Consider the following 25,208-nt stretch of genomic DNA (forward strand, 5'->3'; position numbering starts at 1 on the left):
AATATAATGATGAACCCGAACAAATAATACTTGTCACAAGGAGTTTTAACCCTGTAATGGATGAGTTATTTACAGACTTGTTTAACTGTTCAGCATTCAATTGTACTTGCACTTCAGCAGTATATGGAACAGATTGGTTAAAATGTTATCTTGCTTCACTAAGTAGTGAGGATAAATGCAAGGTACTACTTGCTTTAGGTGATGATAACATATTGAGCTCACTAAAAGTTGTAATTCCATGTAAAATATCTGGAATAAACCATTTTCTATGTACCGATAAGTACTATAGTCAGATACCTATGAAAAAGGCAAAATTGAAACTTGACATGCAGCACGATTATGCAAATATATTTGAAAAGTTTAAAGCTCTGGGGGCATGGGTTCAAATCTCACCACGGCAGCTGATGGAAGGTAAATTTAACTCATTAAAAAAATTTGGAATGGAAAGCTAATCTCAGTAATGGTGACCATGGAACAATCATCGATTGTTGTGAAAACCCATCAGGTTCACCATAGACCTTTAGGGAAGGAAATCTGCCATCCTTACCTGGTCTGGCCTACATGTGACTCCAGATCTACAGCAATGTGGTTGGCTCTAAACTGCCCTCTGAAATGGTCCAGCAAAACACTCAGTTCAAGGGCAATTAGGGTTGGGCAACAAATGCTGGTCTTGTTCGTGACACCCATATCCCGTTAACAAATTTTTTAAAATGTCCTCTGGTTATTGATCTCTCTACTAGGGGAATCAGTCCTTCCTATCCACTCTATATGGACTCCCCATAACATATACACCTCAATTAAATGTCCCCTCAGTCTCCTCAGCATTTAACTGGAAGACAGCGCTTGTGGTTGACAGGCCCTGGAAACGCTCCCAGCCAATCACAATTCGCGTTTTATAATCTTCCCTTCTCACTACCCAGTAGAAATACACTTCTTATTCCAGCAGGTAGAGGCGGGGTTAGAGCCGGGAAAAGCGCGTTCTGATTGGTGGGGGGCTCTAAGCACCACCTCCTCGCTGCACCGTGTGATCTAGAGGCTGCTCTTTGACCGGGGAATGACGTCGGGGGTGAGGGAGGCGTAGTGGCGGTGTAATGGGGATCTTGGGGCCAGTCGGTGCTCTTCTAGCGGGGATTTATCGCAGGACGAGCGGCGGCGGCAGGAGCAGGATCTTTTCCGGTGAGAGGCACCGCGGGCCAGTGACGGAGGCCTGAGGTCCCGCAGCAGATGATGGACCTTGCGGGCGGGCGGGTGGGTGGGGAGGCGGGAGGATGAGGATCTGGACGATAGCGAGGGCGGTGAGGGTCTGGGGGAGGGTGGCGGAGGCGCGGAGGGTCTGGGGGAGGGTGGCGGAGGAGTGGAGGGTCTGGGGAAGGGTGGCGGAGGCGCGGAGGGCCTGGAAGGATAGGCATCATTCTCAGCCTCTGACGTTGTGACCTGTGCCCTTCGCTGTGACCTGCCTGTACTCTGGTTTAAAGTGTGTCTTTAATCCTAATTTTGTTTCGTTGGTTGATCTTGCTCGTTCCTAAAGTTTACAGGTCATGTTAGCACGGGCTCCATGCAAAAAGCGGCTGCTCTTGGGCTGCAGGTAGCACTCCCAAGACCTGGGTTAGGAACATTGGAATTGTTAGGGTGAGAGGTCGGTGTGGTCGTGTTTGATGCCTAATTGCTGATGCAGACCAAAACAAACTTCCATGCAGTAATTTTGGCATCATGATCTGCATATTTTTTGTGAGCCTTGTTATCTGACGGATTACTGTCTGTTTTTCTGCCTCGTGTACATAAGGAAATGTACACTCCTCTTTTCTCTTTATAGGTGCTTATCCCATTTCCAGAATGTTTGTTTTCTTATCCTGTTTTGCTTAACAGCCAACAAGATGCTGATACCAGATATATAGGAGAGTGATCGCATCCCTAAGAATGAATGAGTACTGTAGTCTAGTCGCTATGCCTGCACAAGATGTAAAGCAAATGTATTGATATTTTAATATATAACATTGTTGTCCTTTTTTTTTTAAACATACTAACTTAAAATCTAATTCTTGCAGTCCAAGTCAGTCTTGGATTCACTGACTTGGTGTAATAATGTGTGTCTCATGTTTTCAATTTAGGAGTGCGAGGGCTGTCCTCAATAACATATCCTAAGCTTAAAGTTTGTATCATCGGTAGTGGTCCTGCCGGTTTCTACACTGCCCAGCACCTACTCAAGGTAATCTTATATAAAAGAAATTGTAGTGGTGAAAGTTCACACAAAGGAGCAATTGGTGAAGATTGCTGCTATCAAGCATCTATTTTCAGCTTGACTAAGCAAATGCTTAAAGATAACAGCAATTTGTATTTATATAGCACCTTTTAAAGAAGTCTCAAGGTATTTCATAGGTTCATAAGTGATGGCAGGATTATGAATTAGGAGGATCCTCTTGGTATCAAATGTGACACCAAGATTGTGAATGGTCTGATTCAGCCTTGGTCAGGTGCCAGGGAGAGGGAAGGAGTTGGCAGATGGGGATTAATTGTATCCAAATTTTTTTGCCTTCCCCAATTTCCTCACTGTTGACTTCTTCACACAAATGTGGTTCGTGCTAATTGGAACACCATCACCCCCAAAAGGTTCTTGAGATTGGGGGTCGATTCAAAAAGTTAAAAACTTCAAAACTAAGGATGATAGCTCTTTGTTAGGTAATTGTTTTAGGGGATATTGAGCTGAGGTAATTGAATGAATGCAGATCAGCTATGCAATATTTGAATGATGGAACATGCTTGAGGAACCAAATGGCCTACTCCCGTTCCTAAGCACTGGTTTACGGAGTATTGTACGCAGGCTGCTGCCAGTGGCTCAGTTGTTGGTGCCTCACCTAATGTAGTACTGGATCCCACAGACTGGAAGGGTCCTTGGTTTTATCTGTGGTGTCTGCAGAGAAGGAACTTGGAACTTGTCAGTTGGGTGTGGTAGGTTATTATTGGCCTTAGTGACCCAGACCTACCTGGGATGCAGGCAGAGTAAAATCATCCAGAGTTGCTGCTCCTGGTTGCAAACTGATGAAAGTTTATGTTTATAAATGTTAGGGGAGATCAGGATCAGAACCCCAGTATGAATAACATGCTGACCATTTGCTGTCTTGGCTAACTTACGTAACAGAAACTTGGGAGAGGTACAGATCAGCCATAGAATCATACCGCAGCAAGGTTTGGTGTGGTTTTAGAAGAGGAGGACCAACAGTTGGATGGGGGCAGTTTTCAAAAAAAAAACCACTATTATACTTTGTGATTTTCAAGTGAAATGATGTGTGTTTGCTGCTTGTATTTTGTGCAGTGTGTGTTGAGAAACTGAAATTAATACTGTTTGGATGGATTTACAAACCATTGATATTGGTAATAGAGCCATTTATTGTTGGCCATTTTTATGAATTGAGGTACAATTATAATTAATATGGTCTCTTTTCCCATTTATTTTTAGAGGATTATATGACCTCATTGGGTGAAACAGTTTGGAGAAGTTACCGTGACTTGTACTTTTGGGAAACTAAAATAACAGCTACAGAAATGTATTTACTAATCCATTGTAAAGTCTATATGTAAACTCTGCTCCCTTACACTGGGCATATTGCATCAGTTCCCTGATGACACAGGGCAAATATTCCTCCATGTATTATGTCTGCATAACAAAATTGTAAATGTGTTTGTAAAGAGCATGCTTACAGTTTTGTACATAAAAGGCATAGAGCCAATCACTTCCCTCACCCTTTTTTTGGAGTCAAGGAAAGGGATGTTGAGATTCCTTGTTGGTTAATTTCAATATAAGTAAATCCCTGAAGCTCTCTCTGTCAACTCTGAGGAAAGACTTGGGAATTTCTGGTGATTATATCATTCATGATTTGGTTGTCTTTAATACTTGTATTTTGCTTTGTAAACTACAAATCCTGATTTATATAATCTAAGTAGTGGCAGGGTGGAAGTTGTACAATTTTTAACATTGTATTTACACTTAGATTTTCTGTATTATTTATAGGCAGTTTGTTTCCACATAGTGGACCTTGAAATTTATATCTGTTCGGTAGAGAAGGGCAGTACACTGGTATAAATGATTTGCTGTCTTTATTCTTGTGTTCCAGTACCATGAATTGGCTGTGGTTGACATTTATGAGAAGCTGCCAGTCCCATTTGGCCTTGTGAGATTTGGTGTTGCTCCTGACCATCCAGAAGTGAAGGTTAGTCCAGTCTCTGATCGGCGTTGGACAGAATCCAGCTGCCCGCTTTATTAGGTGTGGAAGGGGATTGAGCCATTTACAAAATTCAACTGCAATTTGTATATACTCGAACTAATGCCTAATATCAAGTAGTCTATTAAACATAGGTTATTGAATGAAAAGATAAAAATAGATATGTAAAATTGCCCTAAACATAATTTCATAAATTGAAGTATTTTTGCACCCAAGTAGAATACACTTTATTTGGTGTAGTTTAAGATAGTCTCTACCTCATTTCAACTTTTCTCTCTAAAAGCAATTACAAAGAGCAGATGCTGGCACACCTTGTCACTTTTACTGAGGAAGTGCCCTTAATATGGCTTAATTATAATGTTTTTATAATACATTTGCTGTTCACTTATTGATGTTGCAATTTTTGGAAAGGTGCAGTCCCTCCAAAGGAAGGCTAGAGTAGATTGTTAAATTTATGTATCTATGCTCCATGCATAGCAGATATTTCTTAGTCTTACTTATAATATGTTGCAGGGTAAAGGTTTTTACAAAGAGAAGTGGGTTATATCATTTGCACATTACATCTAGCTATGAGTAATGGCACAGGAAATCTTTCAGTGCTGAAAGCTTGAAGCTCATGGTTAAAACTCGCAGATGCTACCTACAAGGTTGTATGTGCTGGTTTGCAGATGTCTCCGTTGACCTATAACATTTTAAGTAATAAAACAAATCTAAAGAACCTTTCAAGTTTATTTGGAATTCACTTGGAATACATAGTGCCGTAAGTTTCTCTATATTGACTGCAGGGGTGGTGCGGTATTGTGAGGATGTGCCCACTGCATTACAGAAGAAAAGTATTTTGAGTTATTAATCAAGAGGTGGATATGGTTGAAATGAAACATTTTTGCTGTTCCCACCTCTGCTTGTGAAGCGTAAGGCAAAATGCACAAATAAAAAAAAAAATCAGTCATCATAACCTTAAACTAGCTCATGTTACATGAAATATCTCTTGTGTAATGCCCCCTTTTGGATATCAATGCGTTCACGATGTTTCCACTCCTCAGAATGTCATCAATGCGTTCACCCAGACGGCACATCATGATCGCTGCTCATTTTATGGCAATGTTACTGTTGGGAAGGATGTAAGCATAGAGGAGCTGAAACAGGCATACCATGCTTTGATATTGGTAAGAAATCATTAACTTTTTTAAATATTTGCCAGCCTCCAAATGTTTTGGATATGCTAATCCTCAACACTGAGCCAAGAAACTCCATTGGGCATATTATTTGATGGCTGATATTGTCTCCTTCATGGCCTGAGCTTGATCTTGATGTACCTCTTTTGCTTTTATTTCTCTAGGTGCCAACTGTTACACTTGTTATTAATTGTGTTCAATGTTGTGCAGTATTTCTACCAGCTGTTTTATCATATAAAGCCAAGCATTTTATTATAAGTCGATAACAAAACACTTTGTTATCCCAGACCTATGGAGCTGAAGCTAATCGAACACTTGGCATTCCTGGGGAGAATCTACTGGGTGTCTATTCTGCAAGAACGTTTGTAGGCTGGTATAACGGTTTACCTGAAAACAGAAATGTAAGTCGACTCACAAGCTACATTATATTTCAGAATGGTCTGAGATTCGCTCTTTAGGATAGTTTAAAGTTTTTTGGGGGGGTATTTTTCTGGTTCCTTTTTTTTTTGCTATCAAAATTGGTAGAAAGTGGTACTTAAAATTGGGGGAGAAAGCTATGTAAAAAATTTTGTTAAAAGATATCAAAATCACCCCCCCCCTCCAACAACTGCTTTATTTAGAACAAAAAATACCATTGACTTATCCTCATCAGTTGCAATTATTGAGAAAATCTAACAATTGTGATGATTTCAAAAGAAAGATCAACTTGATGGACGTAATAGCCACTTCCTATTTCTAAAAATTCTAATAATTTAAAGCAGTACTCCCCTTTGACTGTACCTGAACATTTTAGTACTCAATCAAACACAGCTGTTTGTACCAAAAGCTGGAAGGCCATTACACCCAGTACAAGTATTTTATTAATTTTGAAATAAATCGTAATTAAGTTAGTTGCCTAATATGCAGCAAATATATTTGTGTTATTTGGTCAGAAAAATAACACAGACCAACATGTCATAAGAACATACAAACTAGGAACAGGAGTAGGCAATTCAGCCCCTCGAGCCTGGCCCGCCGTTCAATACAATCATGGCCGATCTCATTTCGGCCTCAACTCCCAATTTCCTGCCCTCTTCCCATAATTCTTCAACCCGTCACTAATTAAAAACCTGTCTTTCTCCTTCTCCTTAAATTTATTCAGCGTCCCGGCATCCACTACACTCTGAGATGATGAATTCCACAGATTCACAACCCTTCGAGAAAAGTAATTCCTCCTCATCTCTGATTTAAATCTCCCACCCCTGAGCCTAAAATTGTGGTCCCTCGTTCTAGAATGCCCCACAAGGGGAAACATCCGCTCCACGTCTACTTTGTCTATCCCCTTTAGCATCTTATATACCTTAATTCGATCTCCTCTCATCCTTCTAAACTCTAGCGAGTAAAGGCCTAAATTGCTCAATCTCTCCTCATAAGACATGCCCCGCATGTTTGGAATCAATCTAATGAATCACCTCTGAACCACCCGCAATGCAACTACATCCTTCCTCAAGTAAGGGGACCAAATCTGCAAAGTACCCCAGGTGCTGTCTCAACAATGCCTTGTACAGTTGCAACAACACTTCCGTATTTTTATACTCTATTCCTTTAGCAATAAATGCCAAAATTCCGTTTGCCTTCCTTATTACCTGTATACTAGCTTTCAGCGATTCATGCACGAGGACACCCAGACCCCTCTGCACTGAAGCATTCTGAAGTTTCTCTCCATTTAAATAATAAATCGCCTTTTTATTCTTCCGACCAAAATGAATAACCTCACACTTATCCACGTTAAACTTCATCTGCCAAATTTTGGCCCATTCACCCAACCTGTCCATATCCATTTGTAAATTTCTTATTTCTTCATTGCAACTTACTTTCCTACTTGCAACTATTTTGGTATCATCTGCAAATTTAGCTATTGTACCTTCTATCCCTGAATCCAAGTCATTAATATAGATTGTAAATAATTGGGGCCCAAGGACTGAAACCTGTGGCACCCCACTAGTTACAGCTTGCCATCCAGAAAAGGACCCATTTATCCCGACTCTGCTTTCTGTTGGTTACCCAATCCTCTATCCAAGCTAATATATTACCCCTAACTCCGTGTGCTCTTACCTTATGTAATAATCTTTTGAGCAGCACCTTGTCAAAGGCCTTCTGGAACTCCAGATATACTGCATCTACAGGATCCCCATTATTCGCTTTGTTTGTCACATCTTAAAAGAACTCTAGCAAATTAGTCAAACATGATTTTCTCTTCATAAAACCATGCTGACTCTAAAGGACTGCATTTTGACTTTCCAAATGCCCCATTACTACTTCCTTAATAATGGATTCCAACAATTTCCCAATGACAGACGTTAATCTTGTCCTCGTTACATTTAATGTTTTCTAAGCATTATGAGTCCCATGAATGTACAGCAGTGACCTCTGTATAGAGTGCTATCTGGGGATGTGGAAAAGTACAAGGTAAACAGAATGTTTATGACACTTTTATGTATAGAATTGTAGTATCTGTAGACATTGAAAAATGCATAAAGGTCATTAAAGAACTCCGCATTGATAGGGGCCATAAATAAAGTAAATGAAATCGTTGGCTGTTTTAAATGTTTGAAGCTTTACTCCCAAAATAATTTATTGGAGAAATATATAAGAGGAATAAAGCCATTGGAAAGGTTTTAACTTTTTTTTTCTTTGTTTAGTAGTTTGTAAACTTGAAAGCCTTCACTTTTTTTTTGTTCAACCCTTCCATTATCCCTCTTTTGACCCAGAAACTCCTTCGCTTTCTGTTACCTATTTCGACTGTGTACAGGAGGAATGCTGTTGAATTATAAGTTTCTTTGGAGTAAAAAATTGAGTCAGAAATTGGAAATGGCAAATTTGAGAAATCTAACTCTGTGCAAAGTTTTCTTTAGCCGGGAGTGTTATATGTTTCCAGTTAAAATGTTTGTTGTTGAGTGAGTATTGTTTAATGATTTTTGCTCTTCATATACAAGAAGCTTAAATCTTTTGGTATTTTCTTTTGTAGCTGGACCCTGAGTTGAGCAGTGAAACAGCAGTCATCTTGGGACATGGAAATGTGGCGTTGGATGTAGCCAGGATTCTCCTTTCTCCGATTGACTTGCTTAAGGTCTGTGAATTCCTGTTTTAAATTTTATCCAGCTTTTCATTCATAAATAATTTATTCCCATAATTGTCATCAAAACGCAGCGTTTTAAAGAGAATATTTAAATTCATTTGCACAATTTATACCTTCAAATGGTCCAGAATATATAGAAGGAAATGGCTAGTCATGATTCTCTGGCCATTGTGGTTGGGGCAGGGTTGATGGATCTTTTCCTATCCATCAGTTTGGTATGTTTGTATAAATAACAAAAAAATAGGTAAATGGTAATACTGGCAGTAATTTGAGAAGGGGGGAACGTTGGCAGGACTATAGGAGCTTTTTTGTTTCTGTAGTGTAAGTTGAGTAACTGGAAAATGCAAAACTGTGGGGTGATAGTGCCTCCGCTGGTAGGAGGATGAAATTGCAACAATTTGCATAGCTCCATTATAGGCATTTATAATAGAATGTATTGAAATTATTTTTTTATAGTTAATGAACACTTACAAAGCTTTAGGGAACTATCATCCACTTTCAGAATGATCTAATTATAATAGTTGGATATATATTTACAGAAAACCGATATCGCTGCACGTGCTTTGGAGGCTATAGCAGCTAGTAAGGTAAAGCGGGTACTACTTGTTGGGAGAAGGGGACCTCTCCAGGTGGCGTTTACCATAAAGGTATGGTATTTATATAAAGTTGCATCCATCCTCATTAGAGTATAAATACATGGTTTTGCCTTGTGTAAGCATGCTGTTACTTTATGTCCGATATACCTATTTTTTGTATCGCTTCAGTTCACGATATTCTCTTCCAAGCACCTATCGTGCTTGAATTTTTTTTTCTTTATCTGTGCTGCTATCTTGAACACTGAACCCATTTTGTTATATTTTGCAAGTTTCAATATAATTGTTCACTTACACAACAGGCCAGCTATAGTACATAGTGTTTGTTGATGCAAAATATCTTTGACTCTGTGTCAATGCAAGCTGTGACCCAAGTTCGAAAGCCTGCCTGCTGCACACTTGGGTGAATGGTGTGAGACCATTCCAGGAGGAGTTTGTGCATCCTTTGGGATTTACGCCTGTTGTGGTGGCAAAGCAACATGTTGCAAACTAGTTTTTTTCAGGGGTGGGGGGACAATGGGAAATCCAGGGTAGTGCAGTGCTTCACACTGATCTACAGGTGACCCAAAATGTCTCGATTCATGTCCAAATTTCCAGACAGTTGATGGTTCAGGAGCTCTCCCTACGTCTAGGGCTAGGTTTTTTTCTCACCAGTCGATCTTTAGGTTGGTTAAAAGCAAAATACTGTGGACACTGGAAATCTGAAACAAAAACAAATTGCTGGAAAAACTCAGGTCTGACAGCATCTGTGGAGAGAAAGACAGAGTTAACATTTCGAGTCCATATGACTCTTCTTCAGATCTTTAGGTTAGATTGGAGTCATAATCTGACATAGATGAAGTTACATGCTGAAGACCAATAAATTTAACCAAACTTATTGAGGTGAAACTCATTATTCATTAACATTTTTCCTGTTTACTTGATTATGGATAGAGGGAATGAAAGTTCCCATAGATTTAATGTTTATTTACTTAGGACTTAGTGCACTTTTTCAGAAGGGCTTTTCAGTGAAGTGCTGTCAATTACCAGGCCTACATGCTGTCAGCAATGAGCCATGGTCAAGTTTTTTAATTTGCCAATTTAGACAGTGATGTTATTATGAGATTGCTAAAAAATAAGATAACCAATAATGTGGGTTATAAAATTGCAAAACTGGTCACTGTAAAGATTCCGTTTTTTTGATTGTGGAAGACGTATTGTGTTTGCAGGATTTTTTTCTAAAACTATAGCGTGACAAACTTGATTCTTTAAAAAAATCTTGAAATTAATTTTTCATTTTTCATGGTAATGTGTGCATATACGATTGAGTGTAAAGTAAGTTTATTCTCTTATTTACCTCTAATAGGAGCTGCGTGAGATGATTAATTTGCCTGATACTCGTCCATTGCTGCATCCCAGTGACTTTGAGGGGCTCAAACAGATTGTTAAAGGTGAGACTATGATCGCTTATTTAGTAGCTGCTTTGCTAGTGATTTCATTCCCTCCCTAAATAAGTCCATGAATAGACTTTCAAATAGCTGTAGTCTTGTTTAGGAAGGCCTCGTAGGTTTTACCTTTTTTTTGATTAAACTTTGCCCAAAACCCAAAAACAATCCTTTCCGCGGTTGCGTTATGATTTTTCCATGTTTTATTATTTTTATAATGGATAATTCATCTTCAGAGACCTGTTTTCTCATGGTCAATGAGATTTTCTCAAGGTCTGAAATTTGGGTTAGGTTATTAAATCATGTGATAAATGTCATGATTGCAAAAGTTTTGATGTGAAGGTCAATAAAGTCTAAACTTCTTGGTTTCTGCCCGAATGTGATTTTTCTGTAATGGACTGATATTAAGTTACTACAAGTGAGAGCTTCACTGCCAGAGGTTGAAGCTCATTCTACTATTGAACACTAGGAGAATGAAGAATCCTCCAGATTTCCAGTGCAGAAATCCCATTTTGACAGGAGTGCAGGCCGGAGAAGAAAAAAGTTCTTTATCGATGCAAATTCCTCCTTGTCCCAAGAATCCCCAAAGCACTTAGCTAGGTAAAAGAATTGTCTACCTTCACTGGGTTCATCATACAAGCCTTAAAGACCATGAATTTGACCCTTGGTTTTGAAAAAAGACAGGATCAAAAAAGAAACAATTTGCCCTAAAACTGCATTCTGTTTGATGCGTTGAAAATTTCTCTAGCAGGAGACCTAACTTAAGGTATCACCATGTAACATGCTTTCAATTGTACATTAATCTTTGGTAAATGTTAAGTACATGCACATGCTACCTACCCACGATGACTGTTTTCCTGGCTGAATAAAATTTCGCAATAATAATGCATGCAATACACACACCATACTCCCCGAGCACAATGAAACGAATACTCAAGACAAGCCGCGCATGCTTGCTATGTGAGATAACGTACTTGCAATCCTTGCTTCTCTGTTTTGATTACATATTTGTTTGATTTACACAAGCTTGCAGTGAATGCTGCTGCCAATTCTAAATTATTTATTGGTCGAAATATTCATTTGTTTGCCATGAGTAGATTCCCGCAATACTGTGAGATGGGGTATGTGATTATAAAATCAAACTGAACCAGGCTAGAGGGAATAATGACGAAAAGCAGGAGAGCGGGAGTAATAGGAGTTGATGAAATTGATTTGGTGCAGCAGGATAGAGGTAATGTCAGAAAAAAATGAGAATGGAGAAAGAAATGAGAATGAATAAAGTATGAACAAGAAGAGTGGGACAGATTGAAGTGGGATGGGGAAGGAGTGATGCAAATAGGATAGGGACAGGAGTAGCATAAATAAAATTAGGGAGGGAGTGTGTTTATTAAAACAGGATGGGACAGAAAAGTCACTTGCGCACAAGGCTCTAAGTTATGTTTTACAAGAAGCATTATTACTATTCTTTTCCTGCATTTATATGACTGTAATTATGCATTTGACGTGGTTTGCACCTACACCATGCACTCCCAGTGAACAATATCCATCAGTGTCTGTCTACTTTTGATTCCGGTCAACCGCGTATTTTGTGGTTGGAGAGGGATTCTCTCATTCTGCTGTCGGCCGTATGAGACAAGGCAAAACAAAAATGCTACTATATTTAATCAAATTTGGGTGAAATTTCCTCAAAGCGACAAAGCACATAAATTTCTTTGTAGGCACAGAAATTCAGGGCATATTTCTTATTTTTTTTCCAATTCCTCTTGAAATGAATTTAAGTTTTATACAATAATTAAACGTTCCAAATTCTTATCTGGAAGCAAAAAATGATTATCATATCGACTTGTATCAATTTATACTCTTATGGTATTCTGTAGTTAGCAGCAGATTTAAGGATAGTTAAGATTAAAATTCCCTTACTGTGAATAAAAGTTGGGGAGGTGTTGAGGCAAGAACAAGGCCTTGTGCAATACAGAGCCACTGGCGCAACATTGAACTATGGACTAGCTGGAACCGCAGAGACTGTACATAGAACAAGCTGCTTCATGATTTCTTGTTTACATCATGCACAGTGAATGCATTCGAGCATGTAGCTCTGTATATGTAGATAATTAGCAGCGGCCTGGGCGGTAATGATTGCTTCCCCAGGGTCGTTGTCATATCATGAAATGCAGGTGCACAGTATTGCTTGAATATTTGATGCAACATATTTCCAGATTAACTGGCTTAATTTTCCTCGTTTGTTTGGGTTTGAATTCTTCTAAATATAACAATGGGGAAGTTTTGCTTCAATCAGAAATTAACTGCACCCAGAATACAGTCTGTGTGAGTGAATACACAAAATTACCTGCATATTAGTTTCCTTTGCAAAGTTGAACTTGATTCTGGACTTTGACAGTGCTCTGAAATCGTACATGAGTGAAATATTTGATCAATTTGGATATCTGTAACAGTATTGTAGGGTCAGGATTGTCAAGCTTCTTTAAGAAAAAGACTGGAGCTGAAATTGGACTTACTTTAGACCCAACTAAGCCTACCACTTTTTTTTCACATTGTTTCATGGGATATGCATGTTGCTGGCAAGGACCTGCATTTGTTGCCCATCCCTCTTTGCCATTTAACTGAGTGGCATGCTAGGCCATTTCAGAGGGTGATCAAGAGTTAATCATATTGCTCTAGGCCTGGCAAGTTGATAGCAGATTTCCTTTCCTAAAGGAGATTAGTGAACCAGATGGGTTTCTACAACAATTGATGGTAGTAATGGTGACCATGAAACTGAGTTGCTTTCTATTCCAGATGTTATTCATTGAATTTAAATTCCACCAGCTGTTTTGGTAGGATTTGAACCCTTGTCCCCCAGAGCATTAGCCTGGGCCTCAGGATTACTACTTTAGTGACATTACCACTACACCACCTTCTACCCAGTCTGGGGCTGTTCTTGGTAGTAATGCTTGTTCTTCTGTCCCAAATCCAGGCATCAAATCATTCCAAAGCTTTGCAGCAGCAGTTAAACACCTTTTTTAAGAGTCATTCTGCATTTCTTCAAGTCAGTGGCACTTCACCTGGAGCTTTTTCTCTCAGATTATCAAATGGATGCACCAAAGACATTCTTCTTGTCTGAAGATCTCCCTGCCATGGTGAAACCACCAGCTCCCTCTTGGTGCAGTGAGAGATTCAAATGGATAATGACAAATGTGCAGAGGCTCAAAGAAAGAGATTGTGAGGAGGGCCACCAGCAGTTCACACTTTTCATTAGCGGAATTCCTATGTTTAACAAGGCCAAATTTTGCAAAGTTTGATCCTGTAAGGGATAGAGTTGATGTATTCTTCAGAGTGCATAGCAGACCAAGCATACTCAAAGCTGCTTGAAGTTGTCAAGTTAATCCTTGTATTGTCACGTGGCCAAGCGACTGTGGAAAAGAGGATTTTCAGTTGGAGGTTGGACTTGGAAGGATAGATCCATTATAGCACAATGCACAGTGCATGAACATGTGAATTTTGAAGATGTGACCAATGTAAAAATGAACAAAGACTACTTGCTTTGGCAGTATCTGCAAGAGCACACTATGAAGCACATTTAGAACAGAAAATGGAGAAATGAAGAAAAGAATGTGTAATGGAGAAAATTGCAGAACTTGAAGAAAATAAAACTACTTTCAGACAATGTAAATGTATTGATCATGTCAGCAAACAGTCTTAGCAAAAAGGCTGAGCATACTGGCAAGCTAACATTCGCCACAAATTGGAGCTCCTAGAAGAAAACCTCCCAAAGGAAATGAGGAATTAGACAAGTTGCAGCAAGAGCTAAATAACAAACTGCAAGAATTGAAAAAGCAATCTCATTTGAAGAGTTATATTGAATTCATTGCAAAGGGACTCAAGTCTTACCTGTTTATGACAATTTACCATCCAGCTTAAGTATTGGATTGAATTGTTGTCATAACCTAAGACATTGGTATAGCACTGAAAAGGTGTAATCTACAGTAAACAGGGATAATTAACACAGCTGGTATTTCTTATGTCATATTAAGTGCCAAGTAGATATACATCATTGTTTCTTCTATCTTTGCCTTGCATGTTTGTCATTGGGAATAAGCATTTAAATGTAGTTTAAATGTCTGTTTTGCCATGATTCCTTGAAAATGAAGACCTTGGCAAATGTAGATAGTTTATTTTGTTTGAACATAGCACCTCATTGCCATTTTGCAAGAGAATATTTTTGTACTTGACAATTGTTCATATAGCATGATTCTATACTGATTGCATAAGTGGAATTGACACATTTTGGCCAGGAGTAGCTTCCTTTCTTCTCTGAAAACCGCTAGTCATTAAAGAAGGAAGTTGGCCATTTCAAGTGCACAGGTACGTTTTCTGACTATTCAAGAGGTCATCTTGTCTTGAAAGAAGCAATATCAATTTTCTACAAATTCACCCCTGGATGCTTGAATACATATGCCCTGAGAAAAGTCCTTTTTAAAGTGTAAAGTTTTACCTTTTGTAAAGTCCTTAAATTTCAGCATGCTGAGCTTGTGCACCTAACTGGACCAAGGTTTGTAAACTATCCCATGCTTCAACTTGAAGAAGAACAGAAGTGGTCTCCCAGTGTTCTGTCCAGCACTTATATCTTAAGCAGCGCCATCAAACCAGATTTTCTTACTTGCTTAGCAGGTCTGACAGCATCTGCGGAGAGGAATACAGTTGACGAGTCCGTATGACTCTTCAGCTCTCTGATGAAGAGTCATATGGACTCAAAATGTCAGCTGTATTCCTCTCCGCAGATGCTGTCAGACCTGCTCAGTTTTTCCAGGTATCTTTGTTTCAGATTTCTAGCATCCAAAATATTTTGCTTTTATCTTACTTGCTGTTTATGGGACATTGTGTGTAAATTAGCTGCTGTTTGCATATCTAACAGTGACTACACTTCAGATGTAACTCATCGTATGATGCTTTTGGAATGTTCAAAAAGGCGCTATATAAATTAAAGTTCTCTCATTGCAGAAATTGTTTGTTTATATAATAATGTAAGTCAACAAACGCAGAAATCTTAATGACCAACAGGCAGAGAAACCCAACTTCATAGACTAGTTAGAAACTCCTCATGCACCATTAAGACTTCTAACCTAATTAGAATCCTGTGCCTTAAGTTGACGATCCTATCAAGTGCTCTGGAGTTCCTTTTAAAATAAGTTTGACATCCTAGTTCTAAACCAACATAGAACCTGATCAGATCTAAAATTATCCTTTCCTTTGGGAAATTCAGTTGCAAATCTGGAATCTCTTTCTGTTTTTCCTTTTCACATTGCCTAAAATCCTGTGCTTTAGATAGCTTGGCTTTGGGGGTAACGCTCCCTGTAGGCTGCATCTGTATGTGGCCTCATAGCAACCCAGAAGGTACAGCACTGGCCACTTGCAAATTGTCCCCTTTATAATGTCACTCGTGCATGGCCATGCAAAAGAATCTAAATGCACTAAGCATTTAAATAAGCAAGCTGTACACAATGAGAAGTTTAGAGGGGGCATTATTTGGGATTACCAAATGAAGTGTTACATTTATAGATCTAAATGATCATCAAAGAGCTCTTCTGCCTAGAAAGTATGGTGGTTAAAAGATCCAAAGAGGGACCTAACCTTTAACTGGTCCTTGCCTTCCCTTTGCTTTTTTAGCCATAAAGAAAACATTAAACCTAAATATCTTTACTAAATTCTGCTATGTTACTTTCTAGACTTGCCAAGGCCAAGGAAGCGGCTGTCGGAGCTCATGATAAAAGCTGCTCTTGAAAAGTCTCCTGGGAAAGAAGCTGAGCGTCGAGCAGCAGCCAGTAAAGAATGGGGCCTTCAGTTCTTGCGGAGCCCCTTGGAGGTGATACCCAGTAATGATGGCAAACGGGTGGCTGGGATTCGGCTGTCTGTTAACAAACTGGAGGTAGATACTGCTTGGCATTCTGTGTGTACCGTATCTGTGATGCATCCATGATTACCAGAACCTTTATTTTATCAGGTGTGAGGCTAGGGTTCAAAATTTATTTGGTGCCTTGGGATTGGAGGGTAGACGTGAAAATGAACACTACAGCTAGTACATTTGTATTTGTGTGATTCTTACCATGCTACTGTATCTCTGCTTTCTTCCATTCTGGCCTCTTGTGTATTTGTGAGTGCTGCTCCTTTGGCCACACCTTCGACTGCTTAGATCCTAAGCTTTGGAATTCCCTTCTTAAATCTCTACACTCCTCCTCCTCCTCCTCTAAAATGCTCATTAAAACCTACCTCTTTGACTAAGCTTTTGGTGACAAGTCCTCATAAGAGCTTAAGAAATAAGAGTAGGCCATTTGGCCCTTGAGCCTGCGCTGCTATTCAAGATCATGGCTAATTTTTTTTCTCTAAATTCTCCCTGGGCTGTGAACATTGTTAACAAGGAGAGCATTTGTTGCCCATCCTATATGCCCTTGAACATGGAGATGAGCTGCCATCTCAGCTCTATCTTTATATGCTATCTCCATACCCCTTAATTCCCTTAGTACCCAGAAATGATGACCTAATGTGACTCGGAACTATAATTGGGTAATATTTCTGAATTGTCTTGGGAAATTTTACTATGTTAAATACACTAAATAACTTCCAAGTTGTTAAATGTTAATTTAAATGCTGCTTATTTTGTTTACTCTTTTTGTAACTGAGTACTTTTATGCGTCGTCATCTATGTTGGAAGACTGCTGAGTTTGTATGTGTTTGGCTTGACTACTGGAGAACTTTTCCTTTCTCTGAGGGTTTAGGAGAGTCTGCAAAGTCCGTTCAGACAGAAGACATTGAAGATCTGGAGTGTGGATTAGTGCTGAGCAGCATTGGCTATAAAAGCCATCCCATTGACCCCTCTGTTCCATTTGATGAGCAGCAAGGGATTATCCCAAATAATTTGGGACGGGTCCTGCATGCACCAGGTTAGTTGGTAGCTATACAGAGCTCGTTCATAAATGACCATCCATCAGCATCCGTAGAGAGAAACATCGGGCTGGCATCTCAGGTATGGACCTGTTGTCTGAACCAGAGATTGGACAGGAGGCCTTCACATGAAACATCAAACCACTTTACTCTTCACAGATGCTGAAGGATCTTCTGTGTATTTTCAAGATTTCCAGTTCACTATATCCAAAAATGGGCCTATCTCTTTGCATTGTATTGGATTGTTTTAATTATTATGAGCAGGTTTTATGTGGATTTAATGCTTTGACTATCCCTGCTGTGATGCTTTACATCAGAGAGCGTATTCACACATAACTTATTGTAATAAATGGGCTGCTCTGCATTTCAGTTAATATAATTTTTTTCCTCTTTCCCTGACTCCCCCCCCCCATCTAATTCTGAACAAGCTTAAAATTAGACTAAAGCTCTGTGGTTCCCTATTGTGTTTGTGCCCACTTCTGATTTATAGTGAAGAAATTCAGCTGCAGAACCTTGTAGGTTGTTTTGTAAGGGCATGTCATATCCTCAAGGATTTGCTGTCATTTCTCTAGGTTAAAGAACTAATCGTACCATACAAATCAAGGTCAGTTTGGTAATTGGAGGCCTGCCGTTTCTGACTTTATGAAATTCATGGCCCTGGGTACCACTTTGCAGCTCATGGCACTGAGGGGATGCAGGAAATGTAATTTTTTTTTTTTGCAGTGACTCGGGTTGAAGGTCACTCTATTGTTACATCAGCAACAAAAATGAAAAACTCATCCAGTTATTTATAATGTTAGCTTTCATTTTGGCATGAACTTCAATTAATTGGCAGCTTGAAAACCTGTGATGGAGGAAGTTGCAATGTTTGAAAATATGACAAAAGTATACTCAACAAGCAGGGGCCAAGCACCACCAAGAAGCCAGTCGGGAGGTTACTGACTTTGAGCAGATGTTAATGTTAGCTTTCACAAGTACCTTGCGCTGTGCATCTAAATGTTGATTGGTTTACAATCTTTATTGGTCATTATCGACAATTTTTAAGGCTATCTCATCAGAACGTAGTGCATTGTATCCTTTTCACAACATTCATTGATTTTAAATAAACTTCATGTAAACTTTAACACTTGTGCTGCAACTGCTGAAGGTCGAATATTGAGACCTTTATTTTAAATTCTGTCACATTTCAGGATAGTGTGGCTAAGTGAACTTGCAACAAGCATTGAGCACTTCATGATGAATGCAGCCTTAATTGTTTTACTTCCATTCTAACATTGCTTAGACTTTGTAGTGCATGAACTTTGTATATTAGTGTAGTGCTTATATTGCTGAACTAGCAATGCAAAGATTTTTTCTCAAAATTCAAACCCAACCATGGCTGTTTTAGAATTCGAATTCTGTTTTTTTCCAAAAATAATCAGGAGATCAAAAGCTGGAATTTGTAAAATAACCATGAAGATGTTAAATTGTCATTGTAATAAAAAAACAACAAGCCTGTCTCACTGACCTTGCAGGAAAGGAAACCTGTCATCCTTATTTTGTCTGGCTTATATGTGACTTCAGCCCAAAGCCATTGTGGTTAATTCTTAACTGCTGCATACTGAATTGACCTAGCATCCCACGCCGTTGTATTAAGGAGGTGGCACACACCTTAGGACAATTAGGGATGGACAGTGAACAATGCCAGCAACACCTACCTCCTCAGATTGAATTATAGCGGATTTTGTACAATGGCACGTTATGCTGGTAGGTATTTGTCAGGTAAATGAATTGGAAATGTCACTGGATGTAATTCAGAAGTACCAAATGGGCGTTGTTTAAGAAGGAAAATGTACCGTTGAATCTCTCTTAATCAGGTGGGGTTTGAGTAGCAACATAGTTTATTATTGAGACAATGGCAAGACACTGGAAAAGCCTGGAAATTATATACCTCTAACATGTACTTGGACAGTGTGAAATAATTCTCGAAGGATTGGGTGTTATGTTATTTCATTGCAGTGTTTTTTCATTATCTTTGCCCTTCCAATCTTCTCAGGCCTTTACTGCAGTGGCTGGGTGAAAAGGGGACCAACGGGGGTTATTGTAACCACGATGCACGATGGCTTTGAAACGGCTGAGTCGGTGCTGGAGGATGTACGTTTAGGATTACTGGATGTGTCTGCTTCAAAAGGAGGATATAAAGCAATGGAAGTTTTGCTTAAACAAAGAGGTGTGTGGTTTAAAACACCATTCTTCACAATGTATTGAGCAATTCCAAAAGATATTCCTCTAATTGTAGCCACGATTTATGGAAATGTCTTCTTTCTGTGATATATATTAATCAATTTCTGAACAGCAGCAGCATGCACGCAAAGACATAATCTCAATTTTTGTTCTGCACTTCAGGGGCGAATAGGATTAATTTGGATTTTTTTTGCATAATCTTGGTATCATTTGAACCAAAGTGTGGATGCACCACCTAGAGATATGGGAAGAAAAGCCACATGATTTGAGAAACCTTATCTCCTAAAGATACGGTTGCCCAGAGTTAATGCATGATACCAGTAGGGTAGTTATTCTTGCTTCTAGTCAGAAAGTTGTGGGTTCACTCCAGGATTTGCACACCTAAGGTGACAGACTAGTATGGCGCTGAGGGAATGAGGCAGCATTGGAAGGACTTTCCTTTTAAATGAGAGGCCAAACTGAGGCCCCAAATCTCTGTTCTGGTGATTCAGGAAGATATTGGAGTTCATGAGATTGCTTGAAGAGCAGGGAGTTCTCCTGTTGTCCGGGTTATCTTTTCTCCCTCAACTACAAGCACTTCATAGCTATTTGTGTGATCCTACAATGTGCAAAATTGGACCCTTCTTTGATTATATGTGAAGTGCCCTTTAAAATTAATTTACTTTCTTTGGCATATTCTGCTGTTTTATAGAGTTAAGAGCATAATACTAAATTATTTTACATTTGTATACTACTGTACAGATTTTTAAAAAGATTTTAATAGAAGTGTATATATCTGGTTTTAGGTATACGCCCAGTTTCATTTTCTGGATGGGAAAAGATTAATGGTGTTGAAGTGGCAAATGGAGAAGAAGCAGGCAAACCCAGGGAGAAACTGCTTGATGTGCAAGAGATGATAGATGTGGCCAATCAGTGAACGAGCCGCTCAATGAAGAGGTCCACACTTGAGAGTAAATGTACGGATTAGATGTGTCCTACCTCAGAGACCATTCTCAGCGCTTGGTTCTCAATGCAAAACAGTACCTCAGTTTGTTGTTCTTGGATTAAAGAGGCAGGATCACTAAGATTAACATGAATGAGCAAGTCCAATTGGTCCATCATGGGTCATCTTCATAAAAAAGACTACTGTTCCCTTCTTTGTGAATCACAATATCTAACTGATTCTTAAATGAGTTAAATTTTTCTCTTCGCAACTTTAAGATCATTCCCTGCATGAAGAGCTTAAGTTGTCCGTCTTTAAATTTGAGTTTCATCATTGTGGAACTATGCCCACTTAATTTTACTTAATGTTTATTTTGAAGTGTTATCGCTAACTTGCTGTTTCTGTGTGCTACTTATTATCTTGAGCATCTTTTAAAAGGTTTCCTCTCTGGGTTGAAGAGCCCAGTTTTCTTCAGCCTTTCCTCGATAAGAGCCACTTTATTCATGATTTTCACAGCATAAAAGCATTGAGTTGCAGAATATGGTCCCTAAAAGCACCAGCAAAAATCCTGGTAATAAAATATTATAGTCACTGTAAATCAGTGGGGCCTGCTCGTAACTGTCATCTTGCACTAGAACCTGCATGTCCTTGTGGCTTGAATGTTTTCCTTGTGTTTTGGTGTGAAAGCCTGGGCATGCCATTTAAGGTGTGGTCTAGGTAGAGCACTCTTATTTCAGCATGGCATCCTCTTGACATTCTGATTTAGCACCATAATTCAACGTTCCATTTGCTTTATTGGTTACTGCTCCAGGATAACTGGACATGAGTACTGAGTTTGCTAACAACCCTGGATCTTTCAATTTCACCTGTAACTATCCTGACACTATTGAAACAGAGTGTGCATGTCATCCATTTTATTAAAATGGTTGTACCTCTCAGTCCATTTCATCTGCCACTGTTTCACCCACTAACCCTTCATCTAGCTCATTTTGTTGGCTCTTGGCTGCCTCGTTAGGCTTGACTTATTTCTCTTTTTTTGTCAGATTGTATTGGGCTCGAGTCCAAGACATTGTTGTAAATAAGGAACAATACAGACCACAATACAAGGCAGGTCCATTCTTCTCCATTCCACTCTCTTTTCTACCACCTCACCCAAACACCCCCCTGAGCCAATGAAGCACAGGAAGACTGGATTTCTTCTCTCATCCCTTCTTAATTTACACCCTGGTTTCCTTCAACCTTTAAACAAAAACCTTTTGCAGCTGACATTGGATGAATGTTATTTTTTAAAATCTGTCTGTAGGGGAGCTCCAAATGAACAACACAGCTAGACAGCCATGAAAAACATGTGTTTGTGTGTTTACTACTTTGTCCCATCCTAATCCACACTCATTCAAATATAGTTCAGCTTTGAGATATTACCACAGATGGTGGAGGTCTTTCCACCTATTTAACTAATCTTTCCATAGAAACCTTCAGGCTTCCTCTATCACAACCAATCATCTCTTCATAGCCAGTCGGCTATTCAATGACTACCACATTTTCGCCCCTCTTCCTTTATTCAGACGAGTATTATGAGTATTTATCACTTTGTGCAAAGTCCCAGACTTAACCTTTTACTATTTTAGTATTCATGTTCCCATGTCTTGCATTTGTGATTAAATCAGTGGGAGCTGCTCATAGTTCAATCATTTTGCACTAATCTCCGTGCTCTTCCTGTGCTGGGCCTTCAGTGTTTTCTTCATGTCTTGGTGAACAAACCTTTCATCTCTCATAAGGTCCTCTCATTCATTCATGTGAAGGTTTTTCTGATCTTTCCTCACAACGAGGGAGTTTAATCCTTGAAGTGGAATTTTAATGCACCTTCTGTCGGATACTAGAGGCGGGATTTTCTGCACCCGCCTGCTGCCGTGATCTTCCGGCCTCGCTGGAAGTGAATGGACTTCTGGCTGGGGCAGGTCCCGCCTGCAATGGGGCCTGAAAATCCTGGCCTAGGAGTGGGATCAAGAAAAATTGCAACAGATCACAGGACTTGAAACAACAAATAAGCGAGGAGGGGACTGGATAAGGAGCTGCACGCACGAGTGACTCACCCAGTGGTTTGTTTTTTGTTCAGCTGACTGTTATGACCGATGCAGTTGGTAAAGCTGAGTTATTTAAAAATCCCAAAGGGAAACTTCAAACAACTGTCATAACCTATAATTTTAAGTGTTATATTTGAGATGCGACTCTATAAATTCAGGAATCAGACTTTCAGTTCTCGAGGTTTTACATTAAACTAAAGGAAACATTATACGTTATACATTATACTACTATCATAATTCTAACAAATTCCCAAACTAATCTTCATTAAGGCAACAGCAACCCATAGTCTTAACCAGACACCAGGCAAATAATTTTCACCTTACGAGTTCAAAAATGAGGTGATTTTCACTTTGGAGTTGTTGGAACCAGTTGGAGGTTTACAGCTGCCTTTTGATCTCACATTGCCTCTGCTCTGCACACCCGAAAACTGCTGAAGTTATACCTACCACTGCCCATTGAATGCTAATTCTCATTGTATCAACAACCTCTGAACTAAACCCCTCTAACAATAAAATGCCTTTCATAGTACCAATTTTATTAGTAATGTAAACATATTGCTTGTTATCTGCTAGATAGGTGTCAGTTTCTCCCAACCACCCCCCCCCCCCCCCCAACTTCTTGAATGCTGTATTCAAAAAATGGAAATGCATGCTATCTCTCATATATATCAAAACTAGTACACATCGTAGCATCCAGACTAGCTGGCTTTAATCCAATTAAGAAACACCCACAGACTAAACCTTTTATTTTAAAAGAAAAATATTTTCCAATAACATATACATTAATAGCTTCATGACACCGACCAGAACTCAGAACTAACTCATCCCAGACTAGCTGGAAAATATTTAATAAGGAAATAATGTCATCCAATTTGTGCATCCTACTGTATTTAGTATGCATGATCAATGTAAAATCCAGTTTACGGTAGGGAAACATAGTTTTGCATGTTACTGTTGCGCTTTTAATCTAAATTTATTGGAACTAAATTATAGCAATCAGATTTATAGGCTGTATTTGAGGAACTGAATCCACCCAAGTGTGCTGGTAGAGATGTGGTGGAATAAATATGTTGTTAGTTATTCCTCAGTTCAGCATTATTTGATAAAAGGTTAGCAAAGCCTGTAATTCCTAATTAGACCTATAGGGGTCAAACAACAATTTTGCTTAAAATTCTAGCAATTGTAAACATCTTGTGAAATTGTGGAAAAAATTGTGGATTTTTTCAGTGAGATTGCAATTTGTTAAAGTTAAAATTGAAACTGCTGCACTCAAGATTGGCAGCTACTTGATTAGCAAGTTGCAGATCAGTGATATAGATTGTAAGCTTTTGCATTAACCTCAGAAGGTTTCCTGCACCCTTGACAGTTGATCTTGGCAAATCCAGCAATTTAGCATTGAGCTTGCTGCTAATTGTGGCATCAAGTTGTGTGCTGGCGACTGTTGCCTGAAGTGTCCCTCTTAAGGCGGAAATGAAAGCAATTTTAAAAAGTTGAAAAGTTCCTCCACAGAATAGTAGCATTCCAATTAAACCCCAAGATAAATGGGCAATATAGATTTTGGGAAGAATTTTTCCACCAGTGAGTGGGGGGCGGGGCCCACTAGCCGACGAGTGGTGACGCTGGCGTGCATCCCGACATCACCGTGTGTCATTTAGATTTTCAGTTCAGCTGGCGCCCAGCTGAGTTGGCTGCGCTCCCGCCGAACTGTCAAAGGCCTATTAAGGCCATTTAAAACCTAATTAATTCAATTCAATGAGCTGCCCATCTAACCTTAAGGTTGGCGGGCAGGCAAAGGGCCCAGGCAGCCTTCGCATTTTTCATGAAACCTCATCCACGGGCGGGATGAGGTTTCATGAAGTGTTTTAAAATCTAATAAAAATGTATGCTTTCATTCATTGACATGTGCCAGCTCATGAGGGGACATGTTTTAAAAGCGTTAAAAAAACCTTTATTTAAAACTTTAGCACTGAAGCAAATCTGCCAGAGGCACCTCTGTACCTCGGGGAGATCTCTGCGTTCTTTTGTGCGCAAGAGCGCAGGGAATCTCCTAAGGGAATTCACCCCCTGCCCAGGGAGCACTCCTAATTGGCTCGCCCATGTAAAATGGCACATCCCTGATCGGAGGCACCGATTGGGTTCGCGCCCACCTCCACGCAACACCCCCCCCCCCCCTCTCCACCCCTCCACCCACCGGTGGGAAATTTCTGGCCTTTAAGAATAAAGGCGATGCTTTGTTTCCAATAAGAAATACTACTACTGAAGGCTAGGCCTTAAAGGTCAACAGTATGGTTATGGCTAGTTAACACAGTTAAGCCATTTTGCATAACATTGAGTTTTTGTATAAATTTCTCAATTTTGAGTTGGATTGATATACTTGGCAATCATGTTTGGTAGTTTGCACCTAATTCTTAATAGTATGTCTACATAATGTGTAAAAGTGCCAAGGTTACTTAATTTTTCATGCATTCTGGCCTGCAGCGCTTGAAGCTACACAACAAAAGCAATTTATATTTATG

At 39.4% G+C, this 25,208-nt stretch overlaps 1 protein-coding gene across 1 annotated transcript; it reads left to right on the forward strand.

Moving 5' to 3' along the window:
- Positions 1–1,059: 1,059 nt before the first annotated feature.
- fdxr (ferredoxin reductase) lies at positions 1,060–22,299 on the forward strand. The gene is made up of 12 exons (XM_041217275.1): positions 1,060–1,176; positions 2,109–2,206; positions 4,110–4,205; positions 5,261–5,383; positions 5,680–5,793; positions 8,400–8,501; positions 9,050–9,157; positions 10,449–10,533; positions 16,251–16,450; positions 17,291–17,462; positions 19,499–19,672; positions 20,472–22,299. Exons 1-12 carry the CDS (start codon positions 1,092–1,094, stop codon positions 20,600–20,602), a joined length of 1,488 nt encoding a protein of 495 aa, XP_041073209.1. The 5' UTR covers positions 1,060–1,091; the 3' UTR covers positions 20,603–22,299.
- Positions 22,300–25,208: the final 2,909 nt, after the last annotated feature.

Source organism: Carcharodon carcharias, chromosome 22 (genome assembly GCF_017639515.1).
Source record: "Carcharodon carcharias isolate sCarCar2 chromosome 22, sCarCar2.pri, whole genome shotgun sequence".
NCBI classification, from domain to species: Eukaryota; Metazoa; Chordata; class Chondrichthyes; order Lamniformes; family Lamnidae; genus Carcharodon; species Carcharodon carcharias.